Raw genomic sequence first — 21531 nt, 5'->3', positions numbered from 1 at the left:
TATTTTGGCTTTAATGAAAGACCAGTCTTCCGGAAGTATCTTTGAGTTGCACTACAATATTCAGAGCTCCACATGAGGCTGAAATATTGTAAGCCAATACTTATATTTCAGAGATATCATAAGCAATTTTCCCAGTATGAGACAGAAATGTATACCTTGGGACATGTTCTTACTATTAACATATTAACATACAATATTTTATACTTGGAGAGACTTCTTCATATTTACTAATTCAGAATGTTTTACTGTTACCACTCACAACCAAGATCAATTACACCTATATGAAATAATGGTTTCAGACAGAGTACCTTTGAACTCTAAAGTTTTATTACATTTTTCTTAACGTCTATAGAAAAAAACCTAATTTATAGATATGCTTTTTTTATTAGTATATATTTTATTAACACAGTAGTATAATACCACCTCAGGTCTTACCTGAAGAGAGCCCAGCAGCCTAGTAGGGCTAACAGAGCCAACAAAAGATAAATAATTAAAATAATTGAATTCCAGTGCAAGCTTTACCTTTGTATTTGCCCCCGTGACTAAGCTTAACAAGTGGGTCATAACTATCATATAGTTTTCTCATCCTAGTATAAAATGTCTCCTTAACAATAACCAAAATAGAGGACAATAGAACATCTTCTGCCCACTTCCAGTGATTTCATTTCTCTCTCGCACACTTGTACACAAATTATACAAACATATATGCGTAAAAAACAACGGCAATGTATATCAAACCAGTGTCATCAGCAGCTCATGAACTTTTTTGTTTTATTCTGAATCCTTCACAGGACAAAAAGGAACTTTAATGTAAAATTATGTAAAACACAATTATAAATTAATAATTTCAAAAAGCCAATCCATTTTCTGGCAGTTTCTGATTTCTAAGTACAACAATACCATTCCAAGTGGTAAGAATGGGGAATCTGCAAGACAGAAAATTCCTTTGGCTACAGCCATCAGCATCAGGCCAAAAAGACCACCATGGTAGTCAGTTACTCCCCAAAGCCACCACTCTGGCCTGTACTGATTAATGTACATAAACATTTAACTTGGGTGGTAAGGAATGTTGTGTTCTTCAAGACTAAAGCACAGAACTGAAACAAGAGAGTGGGATCACAATATCCCACTCAAAGTGATTGTGATTATAATTAGTGACCAAAATCCACTGAACTTTCCATTATTCAGTCACTTTCATGGCCTACAACCTTTTATATTTTAACAAGCATCAAAGTTTTAATATTCAGGAAAAGAATATGTACAGAGACATGCATTATCTTGAAAATTTGCAAACAGTTCATACTTAAAGCAATGCAGCCCTTATCAGGGAAAAGAAAAATGCACCTACTTCAAAATCATTAGGATGAAACATGTTCTTAAAAATGACAACTCGCTCATGGCGTAATCTTGATGAAAATTTCTTTTCTGGCCTCCAATCTAATTGCCTTGAAGGGGGAAAGGTACAGAAAGCAACGAATAAATTAAGTGTGCACACATACAGAATATAATGCATGTTGACCTACTGCTTTGGTTATAAACTCAAGACTTAGAATACTTGTTCAGCAATGGCTACAGTTCAGTGCAGTTGTAGTAAAGTACACTACTCTGCTTTGTAGCTTAAATGAAAGCAGTGAACTTAGCATGACAAAAGATCTGAATGAGCACATCCACCCTCAGCAACAGCAGGACTAACGCTGTCATGCAATAGGCAGTGTGGCATCTACATTTTCCAAAGTTAAAAACACCCTTCCCTTTAACTCATGATGCTCTGTGACAAGACCCTCCACTCCAGAACTATGACATGGTATGCCACACGAAGTGTCAGTTCATAACTACAACTCCTAGACCAAAGTGACAAAGGATGGGGGAAGGTGGGCAGTTATAACTACTGAAGGTGGACCTGCTCATTCGGAAAGTACAGTTGTGTACACTTACCATAAATGTAGATGTTCGAGTGTATCCACTGTTGCAGTCATCACACTTGGGTTATCTGCCTGCAGGTAGCCCCCAGTCGGCGCCAATACCAGAGTCTTCAGATTTCTGCATTGAATGCTGTCGCCTCTTCCATGACGTCAGGTCATCAGGGGTACAAAACATGCAGCCAGTGCCATTACATCAGTTTTTCTTGCCCCAGATGTCAGGAGCCCCAAAAATAGGAAGCAATTACATGGTGTGGAACACCTCCAGTAAAAAGTAAATACGACTGCCATAAGATATGGCCAAAAAGAGGATAGGTAAAAAGTACAGAAAAGTCAGGGGCTGGAGGGAGGGTAACCAGGACTGCAACAGTGAATACACTAGAACATCTACATTTATGGTAAGTGTACACAACTGTACTATGTTCTTCGTGTTTCACTGGTGCAGTCATCACACTTGGGTTGATTCCCAAAGCTGAGGAAGGGTGGAGGCAATCAAGAAGTATTAGGTTCATAGGTTAGGGCTGGCTAGCAGGCCTTGTAAGACTGCCGTGGCAAATCCAGCTCTGGATTTAGAAAAGATAGGTAAAGTGGTAATGCTTGGTGAAGGTGTGTACAGAACTCCAGGTTGCAGCTTCTAGGATGCCCCTGGTAGGGACTCCCATGAGAAATGCTGTAGAGGTTGAGGCAGCCCTAGTGGAATGAGTTCTGATCTCCTGTGGGGTAGGATTTCCATGGCATTTGTAGCAAAAATGGATGCAGTGTGCTATCCATTTGGAAATGGTTTGCTTTTAAATGGCTTTGCCCTCTGCCCCTGTAGCAAAGCTGACTAGCAGCTGGTCAGATTTTCTGAAAGGTTTAGTTCTGTCAAGGTAGAACCTGAGCTGTCTGTGCACATCCAAGCAGTGCAGAATCCTTCGCCTTTATTCTGAGGATTAGGGAAAAAGGTTGGCAAATGGATGGATTGGTTTAAAGCCACACTGGATACCACACCTTGGGCATAAATGATGGGTTAGTCCTGAGGGAAACCCTGCCCGCATGGAAAATAATGAAGGGTTCCACAGCCATTAGTGCCTGTAACTCAGACACTCTTCCTGCTGAAGTAACGGCTAGAAGTAAGCCTATTTTCCAAGAGAGGAATTTTAACTCAGCTGTAGCAGCAGACTTAAAAGGGGGAAGCGTGAGCTTCTCTAGTATAAAGTTAAGGTCCCAGGTAGGGGTGGGAGCTCTCCTCAGGGGCCTTAAATTGTTAGCTCCTTTCAGGAACTGTTTGATGACAGGGTGAGAAAATAGAGGTGGCTCAGTATTGTAATGAGCTGAAATGGCAGAGGCATAAATTTTAATTGATGAGAAGGATAGGTCTTTATGGAGTAGCTCTGCTAGGTAATCTAGGATTTCAGGTAAGGTGCGCACAAGCTGTGTCCTTTCCTTGAGATTGGCTCCAAGAATATCTTTTCCATTTTTCTGAATAGGATTTCCTCGTACTAGGCCTTCTGGCCTCAAGGATGACATCCATCACCTGTTTGCTGAGGGTTGCTGGTAGTGTATTCAGGGCATAAGCCTGGCTGCAAGGTTCAGGGTTTGCAGATGTGGATGCAAAATCTGTTCCTCCTGCTGGGACAGCAGGGAGGGGGGCCTGATGTATGTGCCAGGGTGGCACTGCTGTTAGAGTGCATAGGAGTGGGTACTAGTGCTGGTGTGGCCAGTCTGGGGCAATAAGGATTGTCCTTGGCCTGTCCTGTTTGATCTTGAGTATTACTTTTAGAGGAGGGGCAGAGGGGGAAAGGCATATATTGAGAGGTTTTCCCATGTAAAGGATAGGGCATCCACTTTCCATGCTTGGCTGTGGGGATTTCTGGTGCAAAATTTGCTCAATTGATGGTTTTGGGGGGGGGAGGCAAAGAGGTCCACCTCTGGAGTCCCCCATCTGTGGATTAGAAGTTTGAATGAGTAGGGTTCCAGCTTCCACTCGTGTGGGTCCAACAGATTTCTGCTTAAGTAATCTGCCAGTGAATTTTGTTTGCCTGGCAGGAATTGAGCTTGCAGGTGCACTTGGCTGCTCAAGGCTGTGTTCCACAGGGCCACGGCTAACCTGCAGAGTGGGTAGGAATGAGATCCCCCCTGCTTGTTTATGTACCACATAACTGTGGTGTTGTCTGTCTTTATCAGTTGTTGTCCTGGAAAGGTATGGTATTTGAAGGTTGTTAGAGCTTTCAGTACAGCTAACATTTCTTTTTGACTGATATACAGAGGAAGTTGTCCTCGGCTCCATTTGCCTGCCATGTGAGCCCCCCAAGCAAAGTCTGATGCTTCTGTTGTCAGTGTTTGGGTGGCGAGGGGTTGAGTGAAAGGAAGTCCCTTGTGGTTGCATGCCTCTGTCCACCAAAGGAACTTTGTCCTTAGACAAGGCATGATAGGAATCAGTGTTTCCAGGTCCTGAGAATGTCGACACCAGAGACCTTTTAAGTACCACTGAAGATTCCTCATATGCAGTCTTGCATATGGAATTAACAGAATGCATGAGGCCATGAACCATAGGGTTTGCAGTATTTTTCTTGCAGATAGCTGGGTTTTGGTGGCCATTAGTTTAAAGTAGTTTGTCAAATAAACCTGCTTGTCTGGAGTGAGGAATGCCATCTGGGAAGTTATGTTCAAGCTTGCTCCCAGGAATACAACCTTTTGGCTGGGCACCAGTTGTGATACATTTTCATTGATGATGTACCCCAGAGAAGTTAGAAGTCTCTTTACAAATGCCAGGTGCAGAAGTAGCAATTCCTGACTGTCTGCCTGAATCAGGCAATCATCCAAGTATGGGTAAATTTGAATATTTCTCTCCCTGCAGTATGCTTTGGCTGGAGCCGGGCAATTTGTGAATACCTTAGGTGCAGTAGATAAGCCAAAGGGATGTGCAGAAAACTGATAGTGCATAGAGCCTGCCCTGAAACAAAGATATTTCCTGCAAGATTTCCTTATGGGGATGTGCAGATAAGCATCTTTTAAGTCCAGGGTGACTAGCCAGGCGTCCTTGGCTAGCATAGGAAGAAGCTGTTGCAGAGTCAGCATTTTGAATTTTGGGACCACCAAGAAGGTGCTGAGACTTGACAGATCTAGGATAGGGCACGAAGAGCCCTCTTTTCTGGGCACCAGTAAAGTACAGTTGTGTACACTTACCATAAATGTAGATGTTCGAGTGTATTCACTGTTGCAGTCATTACATTTCAGTTATCTGCCTGCAGGCAGCCCTCAGCCGGCCTGAATACCAGAGTCTTGGATTCCTGTGTCGGATGCTGTCTCTTCTTCCATGACGTCAGGTTGTCAGGTGTATAAAACATGCAGCCGACACCATTACATCAGTTTTTCTTGCCCCAGATGTCAGGTGCCCCCACAAAGGGATGCAACTATATGTTATGTTACACCTCCAACAAAAAGCAAATACACCAGAAAGCTTAAAACAAGAAGGGAAGGTAGAGCTAAGAGACGTCAGGGGCCTGGAGGGAGGGTAACCAGGACTGCAACAGTGAATACACTTGAACATCTACATTTATAGTAAGTGTACACAACTGTACTATGTTGTTAATGTTTCACTGTTGCAGTCATTACATTTGGGTCGATTCCCAAAGCTAAGCAAGGGCGGAAGAAGTTAGAGAGCATTAGAGCCAGCTATTAAGCCCTGCAAGACTGCAGTGGCAAACCCAGCTCTGGATTTAGAAAAAATAGGCATGTGGTAATGCTTGGTGAAGGTATGTACAGAGCTCCAAGTAACAGCTTCTAGGATGTCCCTGGTAGGGACTTCTCGGACAAAGGCTGTAGAGGTAGATGCAGCCCTGGTGGAATGTGATCTTATCCCCTGTGGAATAGGTTTTCCATGGTGCTTATAGCAGAAATGAATGCAATGGGCTATCCATTTGGAAATGGTTTGCTTTGAAATGGCCTTCTCCTCTGCCCCTGCAGCAAAGCCAACTAGCAGCTGCTCAGATTTTCTGAGATGCTTAGTCCTGTCCAAATAAAATCAAAGTTGTCTCTGCACGTCCAAAGAGTGCAGTATTTGCTCTCCTTTGTTTTGGGGATTGGGGAAAAGGGTAGGCAAATGAATGGACTGATTTAGGGCCACACTAGACACCACCTTGGACATAAAGGAAGGATTGGTCCTGAGGGAAACCCTGTCTGCATGGAAGATAATGAAGGTCTCCATTGCCATGACGGCCTGTAATTCAGACACTCTTCTTGCTGAAGTGATGGCTAGAAGGAAGGCTGTTTTCCAAGAAAGGAATTTAAACTCTGCAGTTGCAGCTGGTTCAAATGGAGGGAGAGTGAGCTTTTCCAATACAAAGTTAAGGTCCCAGGCTGGAGTAGGGGCTTCGTCAGGGGGGTCTTACATTTTTAGCCCCTCTGAGGAATTGCTTTAGCAGGGGGTGAGAGAAGAGGGGTGGTTCAGTATTATAATGTGCTGAAGTGGCAGAGGCATGAATTTTAATTGACGAGAAGGATAGGCCCTTGTGGAGTATTTCTGTTAAGTACTGAAGAATATGAGGTAAGCTGGGCACCGTTGTGCCCATCCCCTGAGTCTGGCTCCGAGAACAGTATCTTTTCCACTTTTCAGCATAGGATTTTCTATTATTAGGCCTCCTTGTTTCCAGAATGACATCTAGCACCTGCTTACTGAGGGATGCTATTGGAGAGCTCAAGTAATTAACCAGACTGCAAGGTTCAGGGTTTGAAGCTGAGGGTGCAGAATCTGGCCCGCATGCTGGGACAGCAGGGAAGGTGTCTAAGGTAGTTGCCATGGCTCCAGCAGTATCATACTGCGCAAGAGAGGGTACCAGTGCTGGCAAGGCCAGTGTGGTGCAATCAGTATTGTCTCTGGCTTGTCCTGTTTGATCTTTAGCAGAACCTTCGAGAGGAGAGGCAGAGGGGGAAAGGCATAAACCAAGAGGCTTTCCTAGGTAAAGGACAGGGCATCCATTTTCCAAGCTTGACTGCGGGAAGTCCTTGTGCAGAATTTGTCCAATTGGTAGTTCTGAGGGGAGGCAAACAGGTCTATCTCCGGAGTCACCCATTTGTTCAAGAAGTTGAATATTTTTTGATTCCAGTTTCCATTCATGTGGGTCCATGAGATTTCTGCTTAGGTCATCTGGCAGTGAATTTAGCTTGCCTGGCAGGAATTGAGCTTGTAGGTGCACTTGGTAGCTCAAGGCTGTGTTCCACAGAGCCATAGCTAGTCTGCACAGAGGGTACGAGTGGGTTCCCCCCTGCTTATGTACCACATATAACTGTGGTGTTGTCTGTCTTTACCAATAATTGTCCTGGAAAGATGTGGTCTTTGAAGGCTGTAAGGGAATTCTATACAGATAACATTTCTTTTTGGTTGATATGCAGGTGCATCTGACTCGGGTTTCATTTACCCTGAATGCACTGCCCTGCCAAGTGAGCCCCCCATGCATAGTCTGATGTATCTGTTGTTAGGGTTTGGGCAGCAGGGGGTAGAGTGAAAGGGAGCTCCTTGTTGTGGTAGCAGGCCTCTGCCCACCAAAGGAACTCTGTCTTGATACAAGGAATGACAGGAATCATTGATTCCGGGTCCTGAGAATGTTGACACCATAAGCTTTTTAGATACCACTGTAGTTTCCTCATATGCAGTCTTGCATATGGAATTAGTAGAATGCAAGAGGCCATGAATCCCAGGGCTTGCAAAAGTTTCCTTGCACACAGCTGGGTCTTTGTTGCCAGTAGTTTGAAGTAGGTTGTCAAATAAACTTGTTTCTCTGGAGTGAGGTAAGCCATCTGTGAAGTTGTGTTCAAGCTTGCTCCCAGGAATACAATCTGTTGGCAGGGTACTAGGTGAGACTTCTTTTCGTTTATGGTGTACCCCAGTGAGGTTAGAAGTTTCTTTACAAATGCCAGATGTTTTAATAGCAAGTCCTGGCTTTCTGCCTGAATCAGACAATCGTCCAGGTATGGGTATATTTGAATATTTCTCTGCCTGCAAAATGCAATGTCTGGAGCTAGACACTGTGAATACCCTGGGCGCAGTAGATAATCCAAAGGGAAGTGCAGATAACTGATTTCCTGCAGGATTCCCTTATTGGAATGTGCAGGTAAGCTTCCTTTAAGTCTAAGTTTGCCAACCAGGCATCTTTGCCTAGCATAGGAAGCAGCTGTTGGAAGTGTTAGCATTTTGAATTTTGGGACTACCAAAAAGGTGTTTAGAATAGAGAGGTCCAGGACAGGACGCCAAGCGATGTCTTTTCTAGGTACCAGGAAAAGTCTTGAATAAAAACCTTGTCCCCTTTCTTCTGCTGGGACAGGTTGAATAGCCCTGATACTTAGAAGAGAGAGAACCTGCTGTTGAACCTCTGCCCACTGATTTGGGGGAAGGTCTGGCCAACCGTTTGGGGTTGGTAGGGTGTGGAAGTGGAATCTGTATCCTTGGAAAACTATATTTAAAACAAATTTGTCCTGGGTAATGAGTTCCCAGTTTTTTGCATGCAGGGTGAGCTTTCTTTCTAAGGGAGCAGGCAGTTGAGTGGGGCTTGGAAGGGTTAAGGTTATTGTCAATGTGCCATTTCTCCGTAGGGGGGTGTCTTACTACTTCCTGATTTGGAAGTGGGAGCCCCCCACTGCTTAGGCCTGTGCGTAGCCTGAGACTGTAAACTAGGTGGTCTTCTGTTCCTGGGTTTGGACTGAGAAGGCATGGAAGAGACTGGAAAGGACCAATTCTTTGAAGGCCAATGCCTACTAAATCTGGGAGGCTGTACTTGCAGGAAATCTTTAACAGTTTGCATAGATTTAGCTTTTTCCTCCATCTTTTTGAGGACTTCTGCTTTGTACCAAACAGGCGGTCTTGGTTTAAGGGAGCATTTAAATTTAGCTTTAACATGATCTGGCAAGTTTTGCTCCTTAAGCCAAGCATGCCTTCTAAGTACAGACCCAGTGATAGCAGCCCTGCAAGATGCTTCTAAAGAGTCGAAACCACATTGCAAATTATGTTTACCAACTTGTTCAGCATAATGTATTAAATCCTGTAATTCTTTGTGTTCAGCACAGTCAAGTATCAACATCATTTTCTGTTTAAGTAGTCCCACAATATGCTGCTCGTACTTTAACATATGAAACCGGCAATTTAAAGCCCTAATGGCCAGAGAAGCAGAAGTGTACACCTTCTTACCCCACCTGTCCAATGCTCTAGAATCTCTATCAGAAGGGGTAGGATTTTTGGCAGCAGTAGCCTTAATGCCCTTTGGTCCATGGGGAATGGTCTCTGGATCCGCAGTAGGATTCTTGAAGATGAACTTGTGAGAGTCAGGTACTCTAATACCTGTCAGGTTTTCTGAGAGCTGGAGGTAGTGTCTGGGGACAGGCTAGATTCCAAGAAGGCATCATCTACAATGTCCAGAACAGGAGGGACAGCTAAAGGCCTGTGTTGAGGAAGGAGTAAGAATTCCCTAAGCCTCATTTTGGAGTCAGAGTAATCCTGGCTTTCCCAGCGGAAATGCTCCCTAAGAGTGTACAAGGTTTCACCGAAAGAAAAATCTTCTGGAGGGGAAGCAGAGGGAATGGAATCCTCTGCATCAGAATCCTCATAAGTAGATAAGGGCAAATCCTGGTAATCAGAAAAAACAGAAATATCAGAATCCTAATCAGAAGAATCAGAAGGAAAATCAGTTCTAGGTCTCTTAGAGAGGGAAGGCTGGCTTCCCTTAATTAAAATAATAAGGTCTTCAGCCATTCTAAGCATTTGTTTTTTAGGCATATGGGCCTGAATATGCGGTTTCGATGTCGGTTTTCTAGGCGTGGGTCGAGTTTTAGGCCTGGATGAAGAAGATGGCATCGGTTTAAAATGCAAATCTGTAGGCCTGAATACACCCTCAGAAGCCGGTGCCTGCAAAGCGGCTCCGGACCCATCCAAGGTAGAGATATCTGCAGGTTTCATAGTCGAAGAAGCATCTCGCAGCATACTCCGACAGCGAGGGACGTCGTGGTCTGGGCCTAAGCAAGGAATGCAGTACAAATGAAAATCTTTATGAGGTATTTGCTTTCCACAGGTAAGACAATTGTTAACTTTTAGTAACATCGGTTAAGAGCAAGACAAAGGATCCCCAACGGGGTACTTAGCTTTTTTGAAGACTTTGGTTCTGAAACTCTAAAATGAAAATTTCAGGAGTCAGTCGACTGGCACTTGCTCCGAATAGGTCTCAGTAGAGGCCTGCGAATCTGAAGTAGCGGTTATCATGGGCTGTGAAAGCGCTTCACTGAGTACCGGCGAACTGGCGACTAGCTTAATGGAAGCGTCGTCGGCAGTTTTGGCCCTATGTGGTCTGTCTCTGTCTTTATCCTTAGGCTTTTTCAGAATATCGGTAGTCGGATGGCTTACCGAAGCCATTTCTGTATAGTTACACCGAGTACCAAAATAATTTGCTGAAAAAAATAGACCAACGACAAATAGTTCGGGGGTTGAATAAGGCAAAAACCGACAGCGAGGGACGTCGTGGTCTGGGCCTAAGCAAGGAATGCAGTACAAATGAAAATCTTTATGAGGTATTTGCTTTCCACAGGTAAAACAATTGTTAACTTTTAGTGACATCGGTTAAGAGCAAGACAAAGGATCCCCAATGGGGTACTTAGCTTTTTTGAAGACTTTGGTTCTGAAACTCGAAAATGAAAATTTCAGGAGTCAGTCGACTGGCACTTGCTTCTGCTTCGGGCACCGCGTGGCAAGAAAGACTGATGTAATGGCATCGGCTGCATGTTTTATACCCCCGACGACCTGTCGTCATGGAAGAAGAGACAGCATCTGACAGAGGAATCCAAGACTCTGGTATTCAGGCCGGCTGAGGGCTACCTGCAGGCAGATAACCCAAATGTAATGACTGCAACAGTGAAACATGAAGAACATCAGTCTGGAGTAGAAACCCAGTCCCCTTTGCTCTACTGGCACAGGGTGAATAGCCCTGATACTGAGAAGAGAAAAGTACTTGCTTTTGAGCCTCTGCCCACTGGTTTGGAGGAACATCTGGCAACCTGTTTGGGGTTGGCAGCGAGTGGAAGTAGAATCTGTATCCCTGGGATACAATGTTTAGGACCCATCGGTCCTGGGTAATGGACATCCAGTTTTTTGCATGCAGGGTGAGTTTTCCTCCCAGGGGTGCAAGCACTTGGGCCTTGCTGAGAAGGAAGATAAACAAGTCATTGTGAATTTTTCCATAGGGGGGTGGCTTACCACTCCCTGTTTTAGAGGAGGGAGCACTCCACTGTTTAGATCTCTGCATACCCTGAGACTGTAGTCTTGGTGGCCTGTTGCCCAGGGGTTTGGGCTGAGAATGCCTGGGACCGGCTGGAAAGGATCAGTTTTTAGAAGGCTAATGCCTACTGAATCTATGTGGCTGCACCTGTAAGAAATCTAACAGTTTGCATAGATTTAGCTTTTTCCACCATCTTTTTTAAGAACAACTTCTGCTTTTGCGCCAAACAAACTTTCCTGGTTTAATGGAGCATCTAGTAATTTTGCTTTGACATGGTCTGGCAAGATTTGCTCCTTCAGCCAAGAATGCCTTCTCAGTACAGACCCAGTGACAGCAGCCCTGCAAGATGCTTCTAAGGCATCAAAACCACACTGCAAAGTATGTTTGCTAACTTGGTTTGCAGAATGCATTAACTCTTGTAAATCTTTATTTTCTGTACAATCTGGAAGCAACAACATTTTCTGTTTAATTAGTTCCATAATACGCTGCTGATACTTCAACATGTGACTCTGGCAATTCAAAGCCCTAATGGCAAAAGTTGCAGAGGTATATACCTTCTTACCCCATCTGTCTAAAGCTCTAGAATCCCTGTCCGAAGGGGTAGTGTTTTTGGCTGTAGTAGCCTTAATGCCTTTAAGTCCCTGGGAAATAGTCTCTGGATCTGCAGTGGGATTCTTAAAGAGAAATTTGTGAGAGTCAGGTACTCTGTAGTACCTATCAGGCTTTCTAGGAGCTGGTGGTAAAGTATCAGGAGTAAGACTGAATTCCATGAAGACATAATCTACAATGTCCAGGACAGGGGGTATAGCTAGAGGCCTGTGCTGAGGCAAGTCTAAAAATTCTCTGAGTCTCTTTTTGGACTGAGGGCAGTCCTGGCATTCCCAGCAGAAATGCTCTCTTAAAGTATGCAAAGTTTCACCAAAAGAAAAGTCCTCTGGAGGGGAGGCAGAGGGTATGGAATCCTCTGCATCTGAATCCTCATAGGTAGATAAGGGTATGTCCTGGTAATCAGAGGGATCACAGTCATCGGACTCATGGTCTGTAGAATCAGAAGGAAAATCAATTCTTTGTCTTTTATTGGGGGAAGGCTGGCTTCCCCTAATTAAAGTTGCAAGGTCTTCAGCCATTCTAAGCATTTGTTTCTGTGGCAAGGGAGCTTGAGCATGCGCTTTGGTAGTCTGTTTTCTAGGTGTAGTGCGAACTCCGGGCCTGAGAAACTCGGTAGTTTTAGTAAAAAATGAAGCTGTAATGCAAACATTGGAGGGTCGGAACACACCCTCAGAAGCCGGTGCCTGCACAGCAGCTCTGGACCCATCCAAGGTAGAGACATCTGCAGGTTCCATAGTCGAAGAAGCATCTCGCGGCATACCATAACTTGAATGGGTCTCAACAGAGGCCTGCGAATTTATAGAAGCGGGTAGGGGCTGCGAAGGCGCCTCACTGAGTACCAGCAGACTGGCGAGTAGCTTAACTGAAGCGTCGTAGGCAGTTTTGGACCTATCCAAGAAAACGCTCAGCAAACGGATTCCTCTTCAAAAATATTTATTGCAGATAATCCAAATCACACGGAAAGCAAACAAAAAAATCGATTTGTTGTGCGACATCACTTTCCCCCAGAAAGACAAATACAAAAAATAGTAACCACAACTCATGCATTTTAAAAGTCAGCAATTATAAAATATCAGACCATAAAAAAAAATATATATATATATATATATTTATATATATATATATATATATATATATATATATATATATATATATATATATATATATATATATGGGTCTACTACAGTAAACAGACAGCTCACAAGACCGACAAAGCACAATCCCGACAGTTGAAAAACAAAGAAAAAATCTGCTGTTCCGAAAAACACACACAGCACAAGCACACCAAAAACCTTATAAACCTACACTAAACCTTACATACACAACTATCTATGCACTAACCTTAACCCAAACCCTAACCTTAAGGTCCGTCACTATCGCACACTTACCTTACCCGCAACCTAACCCTAAAGTCCGTCACTACTGCACATTTAGTTTACCCACATCCTAACCCTAAAGTCCGTCACTATCCCACACTTACCTTACCTGCACCCTAACCCTAAAGTCCGTCACTATCGCAAACTTACACAATCACGCTGAAATGCAAACACACGTTTCGCACGTCAGTGTTTTCAGTGTCGGGATTTCAACTTGTTGGGCATTTGCTTTGTCAGTCTTCTGGTGTCAGTGATCTCACTCTGTCAGTCTTGTGAGCCGTCGGTTTCCTGTAGTAGACTTGTGTATATATATGCATGCATCCTATAAAACAACACTTTTAAAAAAATATATATATAGTAAAAAATAAAAATAAAAAATAAAAAGTTTGCAAAAAATACATCCTCATTGTATTTCTTTCTGGGGGGAAGTGATGTCACACAACAAATGTATTTAAAGGATATGATGTCTTTTTGCTGCCATCTGATGAAGTTCCATGTTAATGTGCACTTTTGGGGACAAAAGTGCTTATGGTGGCTTAATCCTCACTTGGTGGATTTTTTGCTTGCTTTCCGTGTGATATGGACTATCTGCAATAAATATTTTTTGGAGAGGAATCCGTTTGCTGAGCGTTTTCCTGGATTTTGTGGTTTTTGGACTTTTTTGTTTCAGTTTTGGACCTATGCGGTCCGTCTCTGTCTTTTTCCTTACGTTTTTTCGGAAGATTGGAAGTCGGATGGCTTATCCAAGCCATTTCGGAATACAGAGAATGAGAGTGAAAGAATTTAGTGGCAAAGATAGCACAATGACGAATAGTTCGGGTGTTAAACAATGCACAAAACCTACAGCGAGAAATGTCGTGGTCTGGGACTAAACAGATGACGCAGTAAGAATGAAAATCTCTGTGAGGTATTTGCTTTCCACAGGCAAGACAATTGTGAACTTTTTCTGACATCGGATAGAGCAAGAAAAAAGGATCCCCAACGGGGTACTTAGCTTTAGAAGACTTCAGGTTTGAAACTCAAAAAATGAAAATTTCAGGTAGCGGCCGACCAGCACTTGTGAACTGCTTCTGCTCCGGGCTCCCACATGGCAAGAAAAGCTGATATAATGGCATCGGCTCCATGTTTTATACCCCTGACGACCTGATGTCATGGAAGAGGCGACAGCATTTGACGCAGAAATCCCAAGACTCTGTTTTTCGAGCCGAATGAAGGCTACCTGCAGGCAGATAACCCAAGTGTGATGACTGCAACAGTGAAACACGAAGAACATCCATTATTACAGTAAATACATGACTTGTCCTCCAAGAAAAAAAGCCTTATATGCAACTCCTTCCTGAATAGTAGAAGGACAGAGCTCCAAACTCGACGTTCTGGTTGTTCTCTCTCATATTAATATAACAGAAATTAATGCGGCCCAAAAAAATATCTAGATCTAAAGAACATGTTCTCTTCAATGAGGACCAAGGAGCACCTGCATGGATATTTCCCAAGACAGCATTATGGAAAAAAAGCTTGGTAGGTTGCCACTGTTCTAGTAAAATGGGCCAAGAATTCAAAATCAAAGGTTTACTACATTTTTCATAAAAGAAAATGATGCAGTTGAGCATCCACTCAAGCAAAAGAATCTCAAACACTTAACTTAGTTTCCCTAAGGAGAGGCCAAGACCATCACAGTCTTTTCTGAAAGATTTTGTCGTGTTCACACAGAACCCAAGTCATCTACAGACATTCATACAATGTAATAAAGATTCTCATCCACTGAAATAATTATGGAAAACATAGGAACATGAACGGATTCGTTCAGGTTTAATTCAATGGCTACATTTGGAAAAATATGCAAGAAAACTGTCCTTGCGAATTACTAAGTAGGCTGTTCAGATGAACTGTAATTCCAAAATCATTCTGGCCAATTTATCTGGTGCTAGAAAAATAGTTTTCCAAAATGCGCATGTTAACTCTGCTGAAGAAGGTGCCATGAATCGTGGAAGAGTAAGATCTTCCAGGACAAACTAGAAGTTTCTTGAAGGAATACAATCCTTCAACAGGGGACCGTGTAAAAAAAAGATACCCTGTAGACAGGCTTTACATACTTTTAGAGAGACTGAAAATAACAAATCTGAGCTATGACGGAATGTAGGAATACCAGAAATATGCACTTCAACAAAAGAATATATGAAACTTGTGTCAAAAATTTGAGACAAAGAGCAAGGGTACAGCAGCAGTAAAAGGATGTAGGACCTTAGATGTAGCTAAAATGAAAAATACAAAGCACTTGCTTCAAGTGCTGGACTTTTACGTAAAGGTGATTTTAATCATCACAGATGAGTAGCCTGTGCCAATAGCTATCAGTGGAGCTGGAGACATAGGAGATGGAGATCCAGAGAGGACTCTCAGAAGGATGGAATAGTGTTGTTCTGAAGGACTAAAAGCTAAGACACTTCTTCAGCAGGTGAGATGTGAGCAAGGGGTACAAGGCTTGTGTTAAGGGCAAAACAGGTCTGAGCATCTCTAGACTTGTTCTGCTTGTCTTTCCTGAATGAACCTAGAAATCAGAAGCAAAAACACAGGAGTCCTATGGTCATTTCTGCATAACAGTATTTCTGAGACAATACTCCAGAGCTGAGAAGTGGTGAAAAGAAGTTGCTGCATCTTGTGTTGACCAGGGAAGCAAAGTGGATACAGTAAGACTTCTCCAACAATAGAACAACATCTGGGCTGCAAACAGATTCAGGGACCACTCATTTCAAATTCAGAAGGCAATGAATGAGCCTGTCATCCACAAGAATGTGGTTTGTAGTCAGAAACAGTGATGTGGGTGTTGTCCATTCTCATAACCGCAGTCCTACTTGTTTATATACCAAACCACTGACATGTTGTCATTGTGGATGGCTACATTACCTAGAGGAAGGGAGCCCTGAAAGGCCAGCACTGCAAGGAGAACTGCTCTTATCTCCAGAACACGGACTCATAAAGTGGCCTCAGACTGTGACTTGTGTGCAAAATTCTGTCTTTCAGTTTCTTGTTGGTCTTGCCAACACACAAACTGCAGGATGACTGACAGGTGGCTAAATAAATGTTGTGTGCAGCAGTCAGCATAAAACCTCCTTCCAGTAGGATATTACATTAAAAATGGAAGAAGGCCATCTGTCCTTTGGAGACTCCACACTTAATATGATATTAGAATAGGCAATGAAAATAATGCCTTGGCTAAGCATGTTAAAAGACAATAGAGGTCACAGTTTTACCTTTAGGGTACTCCAGTGAATACAGTGAATAATAGAGGGGGTGATTTAGTTAATGTTACAGATATGGCTGAACTCAAATGGATTTTAAAAATGCAGGCTGATAGATACCCTGGTCTTAATGGGTGTGTTCCTTTAAAACCATCTTTAAAAGGATGTAAATTAAAGTAGAATTGTGACTGGTTAGATTTAAGTGAAACACTATTTTGTATGATCTGAAGAAGCGTTGGTTACACACCCATCTAATGACATAAGGGTTGATATCTAGCTGGGTGAGTTTGTTAATGATGCCTGTATCAAAAGTCTTGGCTAAGTCTAGGTAGGCTGTATGTACAGATTTCCCCTTGTCTGGGGCCTTCGTGACGGTCTCAAAGAAGTTCACCAGGTTTAACAGGCATGATCTCCCTTTGACAAATCCAAACTGAGTAGAGTCAAGTGTTTGGAGATTACCTAAATCTTTGTTGATAAGGTCCATGATGATTTGCTCCATGGCCTTGCAGATAAGGCTAGTCAGGCTAATAGGTCTACAGTTCCTGGGGTCAATGGAAGCACCACCTTTTTGCAAGAGGATAATGGTGACAATTTTCCATTCAGTTGAATGAATGGAGCTAAGACTATGACCGAAAAGAGTACCAGTGGTATTGATAATTCTTGCTTGAGCCTATGTAGAACGAATCTGGGATGTTATCATGTCCCATAGATGCTGTCTTTTTGGCATTAGAGAGGGTGTTTATGACCTAAGGTAGAGGACAGGTAATAGGGATGTCATGGGGTACGTGTGGTGGGGACAGGGGAGTGAAATTTTCAAAGAACCTGTTGGCTAACAGGTTAGCTATGTCCACAGGCTCAGTATATGTTGTATCATTAATTACCAGTTCGGCACAAATCTGGGCATTTCCTTTTAGGTTACAGATGTAGCTAAAGAACGCCTTACGGTTGTCCTTAATTGAGGAAGCTAATTTGGATTCGTAGTTTGCTTTGGAGGACTTCACAATAAGTCTTATTTGCTTGTTTAAGCTAAGGAGGGAGTGTTTCCAGTTTAGGGCTCGCTCCCTCTTACTCTTAGACAGCAATTTCTTCCTCCTATTGTAAAGCTTGTTAATGGCAGTTGTCCACCAGGTAGGTTTGCTCTTCCTTGAGGAGCTTGTTTTGGTCCTATCAGGTATGGCCGAGTCAATGCAGTCATACAGGTGTTTCCATAAAGCACTGGTGTAGAACTTGGCATAGTTGCCAATTCCATCTGAGGGGGGAGGTGCAGTAAAGCTATTTATACCATCCTGTAATATGTTAAAATCTGGTTCAGAGACGTTTTTTAGTTTAGTTGCTGCCCGGGGGGGGGGGGGGGGGTCAGGTGAGATAGTTACTTCAAATGAGACTGATCTGTGGTCAGATCTCGCTAGGTAAGACCTCACAGTGGGGGTGCTACAGTGGTCCCCCATATTGGTAAGCACCAGATCCAGGATGCTGACACCCCTTGTGGGGGTGTCAACTAGCTGTTCCAGTGCACTGGCATTAATGAAGTCAAGGAACCTTTGGCAAGTGAGTCAGAGCATGAGTAATTTACCCAGTCAATGGATGGGTAGTCTTTTCTCATCTGATCAAATATTTTGATACCTTAATCTGCCATTTACAATTATAAATATCCCTTGATTTCTCCCATACTGCAGTACCTCAGAACTTATTAATGAATTTCCACACAGCATTAATTTTCAAAGCTCTTCAAGATTACAATAGTGAAGCTTTAACATTAGTTGTGTTACTTAGTAGTTCTCAGTGTGCTGATAACACTGACTGACTGAGCCTTGTGCCCCCCCCCCCAAGCTTGCATTGTAATCCTCAACTGTCCACTAGACAGTATACACTTAATTCAGGTCCTTCCTATTCTCTGTGATTAAAACTTAACACTCAAGCAGTCCTTTCAGTGTTGTCTGCCTTAGTTTTGCATCATTTGAGGCCCATTTGTTTATTTGCATCTCTACACATTCCCCTTCATTGCTAATGTATCTCCCTACTCTAATCTGTGCATAAACTGGCTACTAATAAGCAAGTCAATGTGAAGACACTCCCAACCTTAATAAACTTTGCTGTCTCTTCTCTCCTTCACTTTACAAGTAGAGTTTGTATTACTACTCACCCCCTCTGAGGCCTTCACTCATAGTTTTCCACTGCTTGCCTCTCTGGTTTGGCTGGTTTCTTTGTATTGCACCTGGTAAACACCCTTTTTGCTACCCCACCCCCAATACTAAGTCTATATTAGATTCCTGCTGTTTATGGAGCCATCTTTAAATTACTAGTCTCCCATCAGGATACACGCGCTTATCAGCAATTGAATTCTCCTCACTGGTGAGCCATTAGACCTCAGGAATTTCTGTTTTTAGCTAATTATTTGGTCACTAATTAAAGAGCCACTAGCGTTGTTTTTAGATAATTATTTGGTCACTAGTTAAAGAGCTACTACTGGCAAATATAATCTTCTTTACCTCCCCAAGTGTGTACTATCAATCTGCAGTATAAAACTAGAGCAATAAAATATAACATCTACAGTATAAAACTAGAGAAATAAAATATAACAGGTTGCAACTACTTACCTTGTATGCACAAAAATCAGGTACCTCGTGGTTTGGTTTGGACCCACTCCGCTCGCTGTGCTTGGGCCTTGCTCTGTGCGCCACACTGCCCCTAAATTCCACCCGCCCCCAGTGGTGCTAAATTTAAAGCTCTAAAAACCACACCCCCTCCACTATAACCTATCAAAGATGCCTCCTAGACCAAACCATCCCACCCTACCTGCCACTACTCTTCCTAGTCTTAATTTACTCCTGCTCCAAATACAGTTCCAACATAATGCCCCAGCCAGGCACTATGTTATCCCTCATAATACTGCTACTATTTTTGCTGTTACCTCTGTTACTCATTCTACATCTCCTCAGCACCTAAGGAAATCAGCCCTACCTAGGTTTCCACTACCCAAAATCCCAAACTATCACTACAACAATATCAAACAATACTGACCACTTCATAATTCCCCATATACCCCTCGCCATCATTCCTAAAAACTACCACCCGATTAGACCCAGGAATATCAGCCCCAAAACTAAACATTACCAAAAATGTATTCATTTATTTTACATTATAAACAAAATTATGCAACTCATAGTTAGCTTACATTACAGCTTGACAATGGATGGAGACATCCACCCAAACCCTGGCCCATCCCCAACTGCTGATCCCAGTTCCCAAACTAATATTCCTTCTAACATAACACTGGCTAATAGGGCCCCTATTACCACCAGGGTATGACATACTTAGATTAGTTCGTACTATTAGGAAGGTGGTGGGGTAGCTGTACTCTATAAAAAATACACTAGATATTACTATGGTATCCCTACAACCAACCCAGTTTATAGGTTCATAGGTTCATACTAGGCTATCTGCCCTAGGGCGTTTATAAGCCTAGCCAGAATGTGTTTGGCTTTCGCCACCCATTTTAAATTTATTTTGCTATGCCCTTTTTCGAGGTTAGTATACTGTGCCTCTGTCTAACAGTGACACAGAAGTGATACCCGGGGTAAACCTACGATCTCCCATCCACTCATCAAGATTCCTCTTGAAGAGAGTCAATGAGGGACTCTGCCTAACCTGGACTGGGATTTTATTCCAGAGTGAAGGGAGCCTCTGTGTTATGAATCTGTCCCTCCAGCATGTCCTATTTATTTCAGTGCTGAGGTTCAAGTCTCTCGGCGTAGCTCGATGGGATTTGGATTTTCTGAGGTGCAGCATGTCCATTAATTCCGGTTGGACATGGCTTTATACGTCAGGCACAGATCGCCTCTGAACAGGCGGTATGCCACTGAGTAGAGCTGGAGTTTCTTTAACCGGGCAGCATATGGCATCTGTTTGAGCCCTTTGATCCTCTTGGTGAGGTATTTTTGGGGTCTTTCCAGTTGCTGCAGGTGTCTGGTAAGGTACATCCCAAAAGGGGCATTGTACTCAATTATGGGCCTGATGAGGGATGAGTAAAGAGGCACGATGACCTCCCCTGATCTAGATGTGAATCCCTTCATGATTAGGTGGGCTATATAAAATGTTTTTCTAACCACTTTGGCCACGTGGTTGTCAAATGAGAGATTGCTATCAACTTGGGTCCCCAGGTCCCTAATTACTTCTTCTGTACTTAATGGATTACCACCTATGTGATAATTTGAGGGCACTTTGTTTTTGCCAAAGGGGATGACTATACACGTTTGGGCATTTAGCTTGAGGCCATGGCTCTGGCACCAGTTGTCTGTTTCTATGAGGCCCTTTTGGAGGATGCTTGTGTCGGCTGGAGAGTCGATTATGGCCAGTTTGCAGTCATCTGCGAACTTGGTCAGCCACAGTCCTTCCGTGTTGGCCTGTACCTCCGAGAAATATATACCGAACAAGAGAGGTCCCAGGACTGAGCCTTGTGGGACACCAATTGTAACTGGTTTGGAGTCTGACATGGCTCCAGCAATTCTAACCATGTGGGTTCTGTCCTTGAGCCAGTTTGCAATCCATCTAGTGACATAGGGGTTTATATTTAAGCTGGTGAGCTTATCTATAATGCCAGAGTGGGGTATTGTATCGAAGGCTTTTGCGAGGTCCAGGTAGGCTGTGTGGACCACCTTCCCTCCAATGGCCTTGGTGACTGTTTCAAAGAAATCAACCAGGTTTAAGAGGCAGGATCTGCCCTTAACAAAGCCGAACTGGGTAGGATCCAGTGTCTGTAGGTAACCAATATCTTTATTTATGAGGTCCATGATGATCCTTTCCATAGCTTTGCAGAACAAGCTAGTCAGGCTTATGGGGCGATAGTTTCCTGGATCCGTTAAGGCACCACCTTTATGGAGAGGGACCACTGTTGCTGTACGCCACTCTTTGGGCACATATCCTGTAGTAAGGCTGAGATTGAACAGTAGTTTTATGTTTGGGTTTAGCTCTTCTTGGAGATCATATAGGACGCAGCCCAGGACACCGTCTGGTCCCATTGATGCTGTGTTTTTTGCTTTGGAGAGGGCGGTTCTTACCTGAGCATCTGAGATGTCAGGGGGGCAGCACTCTGCTGAGATAGATATTTGCCCTTTTGGTGGGGAGGGGGTGGAGAAGTTTGCACTGAACCTGTCAG

General features: G+C 43.3%; 1 protein-coding gene across 4 annotated transcripts in view; it reads right to left on the bottom strand.

Annotated features, from left to right (window-relative positions):
* The window catches only part of HTATSF1 (HIV-1 Tat specific factor 1), a 970322-nt gene that overhangs the window by 488815 nt on the left and 459976 nt on the right, over nucleotides 1–21531 (bottom strand). For all 4 annotated transcript variants that reach the window (XM_044065289.1, XM_044065288.1, XM_044065291.1 and 1 more), the window contains one exon: nucleotides 1349–1445. In XM_044065289.1, the coding sequence (XP_043921224.1) occupies nucleotides 1349–1445 (97 nt within the window). The remainder of the gene's footprint in view (nucleotides 1–1348; nucleotides 1446–21531) is intronic.

This window comes from Protopterus annectens, chromosome 3.part0 (assembly GCF_019279795.1).
Source record: "Protopterus annectens isolate FY-2018-M chromosome 3.part0, PAN1.0, whole genome shotgun sequence".
Taxonomy (NCBI): Eukaryota; Metazoa; Chordata; order Ceratodontiformes; family Protopteridae; genus Protopterus; species Protopterus annectens.
The sequence above is the reverse complement of the archived record's forward strand: the minus strand, read 5'-3'. Positions and strand labels throughout refer to the sequence as shown.